Source organism: Dama dama, chromosome 18 (genome assembly GCF_033118175.1).
Source record: "Dama dama isolate Ldn47 chromosome 18, ASM3311817v1, whole genome shotgun sequence".
In the NCBI taxonomy this organism is placed as follows: domain Eukaryota; kingdom Metazoa; phylum Chordata; class Mammalia; order Artiodactyla; family Cervidae; genus Dama; species Dama dama.
The window spans coordinates 105118921-105131999 of NC_083698.1; the positions used below are offsets into that span (position 1 = coordinate 105118921).

General features: G+C 37.7%; 1 protein-coding gene across 1 annotated transcript in view; it reads left to right on the forward strand.

The window, feature by feature from the left end:
* The window catches only part of CNTNAP2 (contactin associated protein 2), a 2213955-nt gene that overhangs the window by 1247223 nt on the left and 953653 nt on the right, over window positions 1-13079 (forward strand). The window contains exon 11 of the mRNA XM_061165994.1: window positions 3196-3367. Within this exon, the coding sequence (XP_061021977.1) occupies window positions 3196-3367 (172 nt within the window). The remainder of the gene's footprint in view (window positions 1-3195; window positions 3368-13079) is intronic.

The window sequence follows — 13079 nt, forward strand, 5'->3', positions numbered from 1 at the left end:
CTATTAATCTACTATGTTAAATTCTGAACTTTAGGGTAGGGTAGTCATTGAAAGAATCACAGACATGATTGCATTAGCAGTTTTTACTGAAATTATATTTGACATAAAGGGAACAAATACAGAAAATAAATAATATGCTGTCCTTCATTTCAAGGAGGGGGGAGTGGGTTAGAATATCAGGAATTTCCAGTATCAGAGACAGCATCTTTAACCCATTGCCAACTATAAGGGAGTGGTCCATATTCTACTAGTACAGTTCTCTTAAAAAGTTGTAGGATACCTATAAATGTAACTAAGCTTTACTCCATTAAACAAAAGCCTTATCCACACTTTCATAAAGATAAGTGATTTTTTTGTTTGTTTGTTTTGTTTTTTTACACTGGGCTTCTGCTGATATGCTGAGGGGAAAATGTCCTTAAGATTATTTTTAGAATCTTCATTGTTTAAATCAGGGACTCCATAAGACACACCACTAAGCTAGCTACCTAGAGGTTCTTTTGTCTGAATGAATTGTTCTTGGAAGCATTGTCTAATATATTTTGGAGGTCTTAATATGGATTTTATAGTCACGCCTCATTATTATCTTTAGATCATGTTTTCCTGGTAGTTGAAATTTGCCTTGAAGAGATTTCTTAATTTTTGCATTGTTCAACATCTGAAGAGACTGAAGTTTAAGAAAATATTTTATTTTCAAATCCATTAAGACCTGGCTTCCTCATATTTAACAGATTTTCTCTCTTCTTTTCCCCTTTTGCTATAAACAGTAAGAAGGTGCCAGAATGCTATGCACAGAAATATCCTCAGCTAGATTGTAAAGCTCATTAAGTGCAGTGTTTTCCTTTCAGTGTTATCACAGTGCTGCTGAACTTCCACTGCAACGTAGTAAGGATTCAGTTTTCTTCCATTTCTGATAACACCGTTTCCTCACCTTTCTTTCAGCCATTTCTCATAACCTCTTCAAGAGCCATAAGTCTTCATGGCTATAATTTAATGGACATGTAGAAGTTTCTACTATAAGTATTTTCTCCTAGAATGTGTCTCATGTAGGAAAACAAAAGGACTTGATAACTTCAAACTCCAAAAAGCACCAGGAGTAAACAACATTGTTATGAGTAACTGATGAAGTCTTGTTTTATGAACTTAAATATACCCAGTCCATAGTGATCTTGTGTGTTACACAGCTGCCTTGCTTCAGAGAAGGTCTTGTTCTCACAATAGATCTACCCATTTTGGAATATTTCAGAGCAAGTGTGGATATTTAGAGACTTCCAAGTGTTCAAAAAGCAGAATCAAGTGATCATTTTGTTAAGAATAGTCAATAAAGTTACAGCTGGATGTTTTCTCTCTGCTAAGTTTAGACATTAAACCCCATTCAATTTTATCTTGATTAGACAGATTGAAAATCATATGTATACATACAATTAGTCTAAATAGACAACTTAGCTAAGATCAGCAATTGTCTTAGGGGATTAAGTCAGTGCAAATGGGGGGAAAAAGTGACTCAGAAAAGAAAAAAGGAAAAAAGAATACCATATGTTTGACATTGAAATAGAGCCTTATATTTATTTTTTAACTCAAGAAATTTACTTAAGTATAACCTTATTTTTACATAGTACTGTGTTGATAGAAAATGATTGTGTACACTTCTGTGATTAATCCTTAAAGAGGAATTAATTGATTATCATTAGGTTTTAATTATGTAACCCATTATTAAAGGGATATTTCTTTTGCTTTAAAACACTGTTACTAGTCAAACAAAATAGGACATTTTAAAAATCACTTAATGGGCAACTTCTGAAAAAGTTTTTTATTGAAAATTTCCTTTTATCCAATTAATGGCACATCTTAATACCAGAGTTGCTCAGTTGTGTCTCTTTGCGATCCCATGGACTATACAGTGTCTCTGCCTGCAATGTGGGACACCTGGGTTCGATCCCTGGGCTGGGAAGATCCCCGGGAGAAGGGAGAGGCTACCCACTCCAGTATTCTGGCCTGGAGAATTCCATGGACTGGAGAATTCCATGGGGTTTCAAAGAGCTGAACATGATTTAGCAACTTTCACTTCATTTGATACCAACCTACTTTGTATAAATTGTTTTTGGGTTTTTTTTTTTTTTTTTTTGCTGTAAATATAATATTAGATGGAAAAGGTTATCAGTAACTTGAGGTTTTTAAGCAGAAAAATACTACCATTTAAATTTGCTCTAGTAGGTGAATTTTGTATGGGGACAATATGAAAAGTAGTTTTGGGGGACTTTGTGGAGATATTTAATGGGATCAAGAAGATTTATTCCATATGGCCCACAGGTTTTTTATGCATGACATATATTGTGATTTTTTTCTATTGAAAAGGCATAAAGGCAATTGATTTGTGGTGCTATTTTAAAGTTACTTTGCAATAAAGCTTTGAAAAAGTTTCTAATCTCAACCTTGGAATATGCATGTTCTACTCCATAATAGAACCAGTAATTTCTAATCCTAATAGAAATTTTCTCTTCTTGCCTTGTTATTCATCCTTTTAAAATTTTAATTTTACTTCTTATCACTTTTGCTCCATATATCATATTAGGTACCTTACCTGAGATGGATATTCAGAGCTGGGTGGACTGACCCTTATGCCTAAATTTATCTTTTTATGTTTCTTTGGGTTTTATAAATTGAGAAATTATTTGTAATGTAAATGTCTCTTTGGATTGAGTTAGATATTAATCCATAAAAGAAATCCACCTTAGTTGATAATAGTAAGTTTTAACTTCTTGACATCTGAATAAAGTGTCGCTAAGAAATTAAGAAAATAGAAGTAAATATTGAAGATATAAAAGAAAGATGGTTGGATAGTTGGGAAAGGTCTATAATTGTACATCCTGATCTCTGAAGACAGAGTCAGATGAAGTATAGCAATGAACAGAGGGACAGAGAGATCTGACAGGGTGAAAAAGATGTCAAAAGAGAAAATATGAAGGATGCTGGACCCTAGAGACAAACATTCGCCTAGGTTCAACCCTTACACCTTTCGCTGAAATAATACCATTTTCTCAAAAGAATTCATTCTTCCACATTGAATACAACATGAGTAGGATCAACAAAACACAGCAGTTGGATGCGATGGTGTGGTCAGGGAAAACCACCCAGAGGAATTTTAGTGAAGCATGCCGCACACAGAACTGAACATTCCCATTTTTTTCTCTCTCACAGGTTATCTGAACCAGATGAATAACTCAAGTCACTCTGTCCTTCAGCCTTCATTCCAAGGATGCATGCAGCTCATTCAAGTGGATGATCAACTTGTAAATTTATCCGAAGTGGCACAAAGGAGGCCTGGAAGTTTTGCAAATGTCAGCATTGACATGTGTGCCATCATAGATAGGTAAGTGGTCTGTCATCCTACCTCGAATTGCCAAACTTTCAAAATTCATGTTTTTGTTGTAGGACAAGCTAAGCTCTGAAACGCACAACCCTATATGGGGCAAGGTGGCAGAAATCATTGGCCATGCCTGTGGTATATGTTTGTGATATTAGAAGTGATGTTTATATTAGGGCATGGTTATATATGACAATCTGTGATGTCATATTAATCCATTCAACCCTCCTTTGTGAATATGATCATTTTGCACATAGTTTTGCAAGTAACAGCTGGAAACGGAATTCAATTTATTTTTTAATAAACTGTGCATATAAACTATGCCCACAGCAGAAATGTCCCCCTGCTCTTTGTCTTGGTCATGTCTCATCCGCAGTGTATGATCCCATCTAAAGCCCCCTCTCAGAGGAAAAGAAATGTTGAAAATTATTGGCAGGCAATATGGGGATTTACTGAAGTAGGCTATTTAATGTAGTTGAGTCTGCTTACAAAGTAGACATAGAGAAATATTACAAAATCTCATCCTTGTAAGTTTTTGCAAATCTGGGGAGGAAACATTTTATAAAAACTTAGCTGACCTCTTAAATGGTGGAAAGATGCAACTTTTATATGAAATATTATGGCAGCATTACATATACTACCGTAACATACTTCTAAGAAGTTCCTTTTATTCCAACATGAAAATATTTCATTTTGAGATGTATTTCCCACAAACAAACTACATCTAACTATGGGTTGAATTTAACCTGGTGGAGTTAGTTGATGGTCTATCCTATTTTCACATCTTTTATGAGAGGATTATTTAATTCTAAAAATTTTTAAATTAATTTTATATTTTGAAAATTAAAGTTCCATAAGTCTCAGTCTGTCCCCAATAAAATGTAGACCTTAAGTCTCTATTAACCTTATTTCATTTAATATGAGATCCTTGGGGAAGTCATATAGAGACATATAATGAATCTTAAAAATATATAAAATCACCTATTATGAAATAAGCTTGCTTTCATATAATCTTAATAAAGTAGTATTCATGTGAATGATAAATTAGAGTTTACAATGTCTGTAGAATGTAACTTTTTAAAGCTTTAATATGTTTATAATAAGGCATAGCATAGTGCTTTTTTTATTGCATTTATGCAAATATAGGTACTTATAGCCTAAACAGTTTATACTTAAACAGGGCAACAAACAATTTTAATAAAAATATACTCCTAATTTTTGAACCATCAATAATGTAATAGTTGTTATTTCTGCCTAAAGCAAGTGGTGGTGATAATCACAAAAACTGAGAAATGCATGTTCTAAGAACATATATTCTGATATTCTCTGTGTATTCATAAATTTTAATAATGGTTTTCCATACAGGAGGATTTTCCCTCTTAGTAATAGACGGTGTATGAGTCACTTTAGCACCTTGTTCATTTTCTATGTCAGTAACTTTAATGACACAATAACCTCTGTCAGTAATACCCAGGTTAGTTCATCTAGCTTTTGTAAACTGGCTAGGTTTTATGGTGATGCTGTAATCGCACTCCAAACAGCATGTTTTCTGGGAATTGTGGAAATTGTTTGCTACCAAGGAAGTGTGGGTGAAGTGTTGAGATTTCACTGTTGTATACCCATGGCAATATTAGAAGTTAAAATGTCTCCAAAAGAATGAATGAGATTTTGGTAAGTGAACCAGGCCCTCCTGGTAAGGAGAAGAACACAAGAGACAATGTGGAGTGGGGGTGCAAATTTCAGTTTTAGGCAGGTACAGAAATATATTTACAAAGTGTTCTTTTGCCAAGCTGGCATAATGCCATTGTCTGTGTTGCTGAGCGCTCTGTAGCTGACAGAACAAGGAATGCATCTTTCTTATCCTGCAGGGTGCTAACCGGGAAGAGTGACTATGCAGAAGTAATCACCTCTGATGCATCCCAAGTTTCCTAAATCCATTATTGAATACCTTCTCTGCTTGTCTTATTTTTTGAGGGCATTGACTTCTTCTTTTTTTTCTTTTTTTTTTTAGGTATAATTGCCCTAAATCATTAAATTATAACTTCACATGTACAACATATATAGTGAAATGTTTGTTACCAGGGCAGTGATTTCTGTATATTAATTCACAGTGTATGAAATAGTAGGTTCCTTTATTCACCTAAAATGTGCACAGTTCTGTCTTAATCTGTGAAGTGTTGTATTTTTGCATGTAGAATTCAGAACTAGATTCACCTTATTCAAACCATTGAGGCGCTCATTGATGAGCTCACCCTTAATCTGTCTTTGCATATGAGAGAGTACCAGGGCCGTTACCCAGTCTTCACACAGCTGTGACCCATCCATGACTCCTTAATGATACATCTCTGGCTCATCTCTAGTTTGGTCTCATGCCCTTACTAACTGAAACTTCGCAACTGCCATTTTACCATTTTATTTTCAGACTACCTAAATTCTCCTTAAGCAGCCCTATACTGGCTCTTTCTTACTTTTATCCTTTCAGATTTCAGCTTGATTGATTTGAGAGCTATTTTTGAAAAAAATTTAAAAAGGGGAAATTGAAAACATAGGATAAAAAATAGAAATCACAAGTGTGATTTTTTTTTTTTTAATTAGTTGGAGGCTAATTACTTCACAACATTTCAGTGGGTTTTGTCATACATTGATATGAATCATCCATGGATTTACACGTCTTCCCCATCCCAATCCCCGCTCCCACCTCCCTCTCCACCCCATTCCTCTCGAAACATCCCACCCTCGCCTTCTCCCACAGAGTTCAAAAGTCTGTTCTGTATTTCTGTGTCTCTTTTTCTGTTTTGCATATAGGGTTATCGTTACCATCTTTCTAAATTCCATATATATGTGTTAGTATGCTGTAATGTTCTTTGTTTTTCTGGCTTACTTCACTCTGTATAAGGGGCTCCAGCTTCATCCATCTCATTAGGACTGGTTCAACAAGTGTGATTTTTATTAAATGTTTAGAGATTATAGAAGCAGGTGCATTGATTTTATGGGTAGAACTTAGGAAAATAATTTGGGAAGATGATTCTTAAAGAGTTTTGCTCTGGGTGATACTGAAATATTCTATGATTTGAACTTTTTTGGGGGAGGGGAGTGGCTTTACATGCACCTTGTTTTGTTTATATGTTTGCTTTCTGAACATGACATTGAATCAAGGAGAGAGCAAGCATGCCAAGCTACAGAATTATGTGTTTAGTAGGATGTCCTGAGTGTATCTATGGTGCCAGGCACTGTTCTAGGCACTTAGGGTAAATCATTGACCAAAACAAAGATCCTTGCACTTGTGAATCTTGCATTCTGGGAGAAGGGGAGGAAGCAAAGATGTGATAAATAAATATTATAGTAAGTTAGTAGGAATACGTGCTATTTATTAAAAAAAAAAAAGAAAAAAGTTGGGCTAATCAAGGAGGGCTGACATTTTAAAGAGATTGGTGTTGGATTGTAGTTTAAATAGGTTGGTTAATGTTAGCTTCATTCATGAGTTCAAGACCTGAAAGAAGTATGCATGTATACTCAGTCATTCTGTAGTTTCCGACTCTTTGCAACCCCATAGACTATAGCCTGCCAGGCTCTCTGTCCATGGAATTTTCCAGGTGAGAGTATTGGAGTGGGTTGTCATTTTCTACTCCAGGGGATCTTCCTGATCCAAGGATCAAACCCAGGTCTCTCGTGCCTCCTGTTTACCTGTTTAAAAACACTGTTTACCTGTTTGTGGGAACCCGGATTCAATCCCTGGATCAGGAAGATCCCCTGAAGAAGGAAGTGGCAACCCACTCTAGTACTTATGCCTGGAAAATCCCATGGATAAAGGAGCCTGGTAGGCTACAGTCAATGGGGTTGCAAAGAGTTGGGCACGACTGAGAGACTTCACTTTCTACCTGTTTACCAGATGGATTGTTTACCACTGCACCACTGGGGAAGCCCAAAAATGGTAAGAGAATTCACCAATTTGGGGAAAAACCATTACAGGCAGAGAGGCTAGTCAATGAAACAAGGCTGCCTGGCATTATCTAGGATCAGCAAGGGGCTTGGGTGGCAGGTTTGCAAGGACAAAGAGCAGATCCCCAGAAGAGGCTGAGACAATCATAGAAGTCAGGTCCTAGAGACCTATAGGTAACTGTAAGGATTTGGCTTCTATTCTGAGAGAAGTGGGGAGGCATTGCAGGTTTCTGAGTAGAGGAGCGGGATAATTTAGCTTAAAGTTTTGAAGGCTAACTCTTGTCAGTGGGAAGAGGAAAGGTAGAAGCTGGGGACCAGTTATAGTAATCCAGGTGAGAGATGCTGTGTCCTGAGACCAGGGTACTAGCACAAGAGGTAGTGTGATGTGGTCAGTTCTGAGTAGACTGAGAAGATAGAGTCAGTAGGATTTTTTAATGGATTAGATTCCAGCCATGAGGAGAAGAATAGACATAACATATAAGAATAATCATAACCAAATGATTTGGCAACAGCAACTGGAAGGAAGGAGTTACCATGTCCTCTGATGAGAAGGCTGGTGGTAGAGAAGATTAGTCATGGGGCAGAAGAAAAAATCAGGAATTCAGTGCTGGGCATGAGTTGAAAGGTCTGTTGACATCTAGGTGGACGTTTCAAGAAGGTAGTTGGATACACATATCTCATAAGCACACAACTGCTGATTAAGCAATGAGATGTTGTGTCTGATAAGATCATCACGTTTATCTATTGAAGACCTCTGGTTTCATCAGCTGTATTTCATAAAGAGCTGTAGAACTGGAATGGGAGAGGGTAAGTAGTGGACAAGAAACCTCTTCCAACACCAGAAGCCTATAACTTTACCCTTTGAGTGAGACCCTGCTCTTAAGGAAGAGGACTTCATGAAACCATCAGTTGCCAGAGTGTATCTCGCAGATAATCTTGCTTCTCTTTGCATGAGTACCATCTTTCATCTGCTCCTAGTGCCCTCACATTTTTCCTTCTTTGTGGCAAACATCTTGAGGCACCAGACTCAACTCTTGTCCTCCACCTACTTCCCTTTATCCTCTTTATGGGTGTGAAAATCCGAGCAACAAAAGCCTCCAGAAGCATCCCTATTAAAGTTAGGTTTATGCACTTTCTCCTGCAAGGGAGAACCAAAAGAGAACCAAGGGGGCATGTCAGAGTGACGTGGAGGAGTGGAAGGAAGTGAGGAAAGGGGTTTGGGGGTCTGAGTAAGTCCTAGGAGGGTTCCGGCAGGTATCGGCCATCATTTTTAAACTAGAAGAGCTGCTCCACCATAAGGTGGAATTTGTGAATCCCTGTAGAGCTTGTATTTGTTTATCTATGATTCTAATTCAGGACACATGGAGTGAAGAAGCTGGTGTGAAAATATTTTGAGCTGAAGTAGGTGGTGTTCATGACTGGTTGGGCAAAATTTTTGTTTTGTGAGTGGCGGTAAAGTCTGTTTTGCTAGCTGTGACTTCTGTATCAAACCTAAGATCACCCTCGTAGGTTAGCTGCCAGAGAGATTTTCCTTGTCATCCACAGCAGAGATGTGTCACAGTCCTAGCTAATGACAGGTAAGCAGAAGTCAGATAAAGTGTTCTGAGAAAGCCTTTGTTTTTCTGATACAGAGGTTCCCCGCCCCCCTCCTCCGTTGTCCTTGTTCAAGTGTAGATACCATGCCTGGAGCTGTATGATCAAGAAAACCAGAGCTCCAGTGAACCAGTCAGTAACCACCTTCCCTCGTTTTTGTGTGGGAAGAAAAGCAACCCTTGTTTATTTAAGTCACTGTGAGTCAAATATTACTTTTATCAAAGCTGAAAGCATCTGTGCTTTCTTCATCCTCCATGTCTAAAATCAACCAATACCATCATTTTACCAGAACATAGAGGAACAAATTCCTAATTATGAAAATGACTTTGAAAGAGGAGATGACACATTTATTTTAGGATGTATTAAGTTGCATACCAGTGATGTCCTTTAGAGATTGGAACTTGGGGACTAAATGGCTGTTTAGAGGACAAAGCAAATTCATGTTGTTAATCAGCATCTGGTAGAAAAAGCAGTTAATTAGAGTCTTCTTTACCTTTTCTATAACCTCGCATATAAATATATTAAGAAACAAAACCAGGAAATGTCTAGATAGCACAGAGAGCGGAAAAGGAAGAGTAAACACTGCAGCTTAAGTATAGCCCACAAAATTACCCCTTGAGAAACTGTGAATAGACGGGATCCTATTTCTGAGTTAGTAATTAAGTCTTCATTTTATTTTTGGGTGGAAGTGCATGATCACAGACCCAGTTTTTATTTTTTAATTCAATGCTTTCTTTTCCAGAATATCTACCAAGTTTGTTTGATTTTCTTTTCCTTGAAAGGAAAGAATAAGTATATGATTTTTTATACGAGCACTTAAATGAGAGTTGGATAGATACAGTGTGAGATGCCTCAAGACGAAGCTAATTCTGCCAGAAAGGTGAACAGTGCATAAGTAGATTAATACCAAGAATTCAGAATGAGGTCATGACTTTATACAACAAGTTTAAGAGTTACAGTCCTGAGATGAAGAATTCATGTAGCATCTTTTTTTAATTTTCTAAAATTGATCTTCATTTATTCATAAGTTCCCATTTCCAGTGTATAGCAGCAAAAAATATTGGAACACATACATTCAAGTACCCTAATATATATATATATATATATATACATATATATACATATATATATATATATAAAACATCAATATGAAATTCAAACTTATCAAAGCCAAGCTCCCATTTGGGGCCACTATCCCATGGTAAGTGTCCTCCTTGACTCTTCCCTAGCCTTTGGGTCAGGCCCAGGCAACTTATGTCACATCAGCAGAGGAGTGGGTTTCACTCACATGCCCCGCTCAGGCTCCTTCTGGCCCCCTGAGGGTGCCCTGGCAGCTTGGTCTTCAGGAGCCAGCCCCACTGCCCTGCAGTCCTCCCTTCAGGCTGTGGGATCAGCCCTGGCTTGTGCTGGGCTCAGGTTTTGGGATTGGGGTAAGAAGGTAGCTCATTCCAGTTTGCCAGGGACCAGTGTGCTTTTAGAATTGAGAGTCTCTGACCTAGAGAAACCCCCAAAGTTCTGAGTAAACCAAGATGGTTGGTCACTCAAGATCTGTGTCCTCTCTGGGCCCAGATCTTCTCCTGAGTCCTTTATCTGGTCTACCGTCCATCCAAGCATTTTCACAGACCCCACTGGGACACCCAGAGATTTTGAGATCTTTTGCAAACTGCGTACAAGCTGACATTAATGACAGCGTGTGCCTGGCTGTGGCTGTGGGGAGTGGGGATGACTATCTCAGGGCCCGCTCTACTTCAGGTCCGTATCTACTCTGTACAACTCAAGCTGACATGGGCCTCTTAGAAATCAGGTTCCCAAATGTGGAAAGGGAGGCACAGGCCACCGCCGCCAGAGGATTTGTAAGTCTCTGCTGAGATCCATTCCGTCAATACGCACTTATTACGGCTCACTCAGGGAACTTTTCCTCCTGGAACTTTAATGCTAGTGGAGGGAGGTCATTGATCAGACCTTATGTTGTCCTAATACAAGTTCCTCTCTCTTGTTCTCTAAGACAGAGCTCTTTCAACCCCAATTTGCAAAATTGAGTCCACATGTCTACTGGCTGTTTTTGTTTTTTTTTTTCCCCAATTCCAGGGTCCAGAGGTAAATTCTCTCAGGCCCTACTCCTTGTGAGAAACGGCATTGATCAACTGAACCAGAAAGATAAATAAAATCAAAACTTTGACTTGACATATCTAAAAATTATTTCCACTATAGGAAAAAGGAAAGTCTGTCTCACAAACATGGGTATTTCTGTAGTGACACTATTTATGCCAGATTTTCTGTTGCATCTGGATATTGCTGCCTAGAGATCGCCACCCAGTGGGCCTGACATCTTTTCTTAGATTTCCAGCCTGACCATGCCTTCCATTCGTCTCTACAAATGTTCGTGTCAATTAGACTGGTGTCAAGCTGTGCCAGTGCTTCTTTTACACTGGGAGGCGTTTTGTCTTCTATCATTAGATTCTTATTACCAAACTGTAGGTTTCCGGGAATATCTTACTTTCCCTTCATAATAATTATGCAGAAGTGCTTAAAAGAGGCAGAAAGTCTCTCAGATGAACTTCACATTATTCAGAACTTCACGTCTGACTTCACTGAGGCTCTGATCTCATCAAACTTCAAAGCAGCAAAGAACAGGTCAGCTGGAACTCATTCCCTGAGAACTGGAGCCAGCAAGCCATTTTCCTGGTGTAAAGCTAGAGTTCTTTTAGGAAACACCCTTCAAAAATACCCTTAGGATAGAAGGTATTCAGGGTCCTAAAACCAGATCTCCAGCTCAAAATGAAAAATATTAAAAAGACTAGGTACCTAATCCAGTCTTAGTTTTCTTATATGACATTCATGCTGTGATTCCTTATTGTTATCCACTTTGTCTTCTCACCTTATCTCCGTTTACTCCCCATCTGGGACCGCATCCATTTTATATTGCAAACGGCTGTTTTTGTTCCTCCTTTGGGCTAAATTTTGTGTTAGTGCATGTGTGCTAAGTCACTTTAGTCATGTCTGACTCTTTGAGACATTATGGACCATAGCCTACCAGGTTCCTCTGTCCGTGGGACTCTCCAGGCAAGAACACTGGAATGGGTTGCGATGCCCTCCTCCAGGGGATCTTCCCGACCCAGGGATCGAACCTGGGTCTCCTGCATTGCAGGTTGATTCTTTGCCTTCTGAGCCACGAGGGAAGTCAAAATTATTTATTAGTAGTTTCATGGAAAGCCCTATTTTCTCATACTAGATCTGATTCATTTTTGGTGTTAGAAGCATGTCTCTTTGTATAAATTTTCTTGGCCTTCCAAGCTGACCCCAGGCAACCCTTTGATCTTTAACTGCATTGCCAGAGCCATTTGGTTTCTTATAGAAGGATCTAGAGAGGAGTTACCTGTTTATACTTAAACATTCAAACCATAGTCATCTATTGTAGCGATATATATCTATATATATATATATATATATATATATATATATATATATATATATATATAAATTCAGTGACCTAAAATATTACACACCAGGTGAACCCATGTTCAAATCAGTTCCTCTCTGAAGTGATCTCAGAGTGGCTTTATTTTTAAGTATATATAAAGTACTAGAGTGACAAAACTTATTTTTAATAAGAAAATACAGTAGTGAAATGTCAGAGGCGATAACCCTCCTAGGAGAAAAAGGGAAAGAAAAGCTTGAATTAACCATTTTAAGATTCAACAGCAGCCTTATTCCTCTTTGATGTATTCCATGTATGAGGACAAAAGAAAACTGTATTTGCTTTTGGTGTGGCATATAGTTATGCTTTGACATTTAAATCCCAAGGAAGGCCTGGTGCATAAAAGCAATGTCAGAAAACAGTTATGTGTTTGAAGATAAGCAGGAAGGAAAAAAGATAAATAATTTTAATATGTAGCTAAATCAACTACAGAGATATTTAAATGAGTCATTAAATTTTATTTCTTGCTTTTGATATTAGATTACCTGAAGGATAAAAACAAAAGCAAGTGATTAAAGAATATATTTAAAACATCTTTCTTAACAAATATTTTCTTCTTAAGGTAATTGCTTTTGCCAATTTCTTAGTTATATTGCAAAAGTTTGAATGAACTCTAAGACCTCATTTAATTACCCTACCTTTAAACTGACTTTATGGATTAATAGACACTCACTGTTTGCTTTGTAAAATGTGAGGAGTGATCCCATA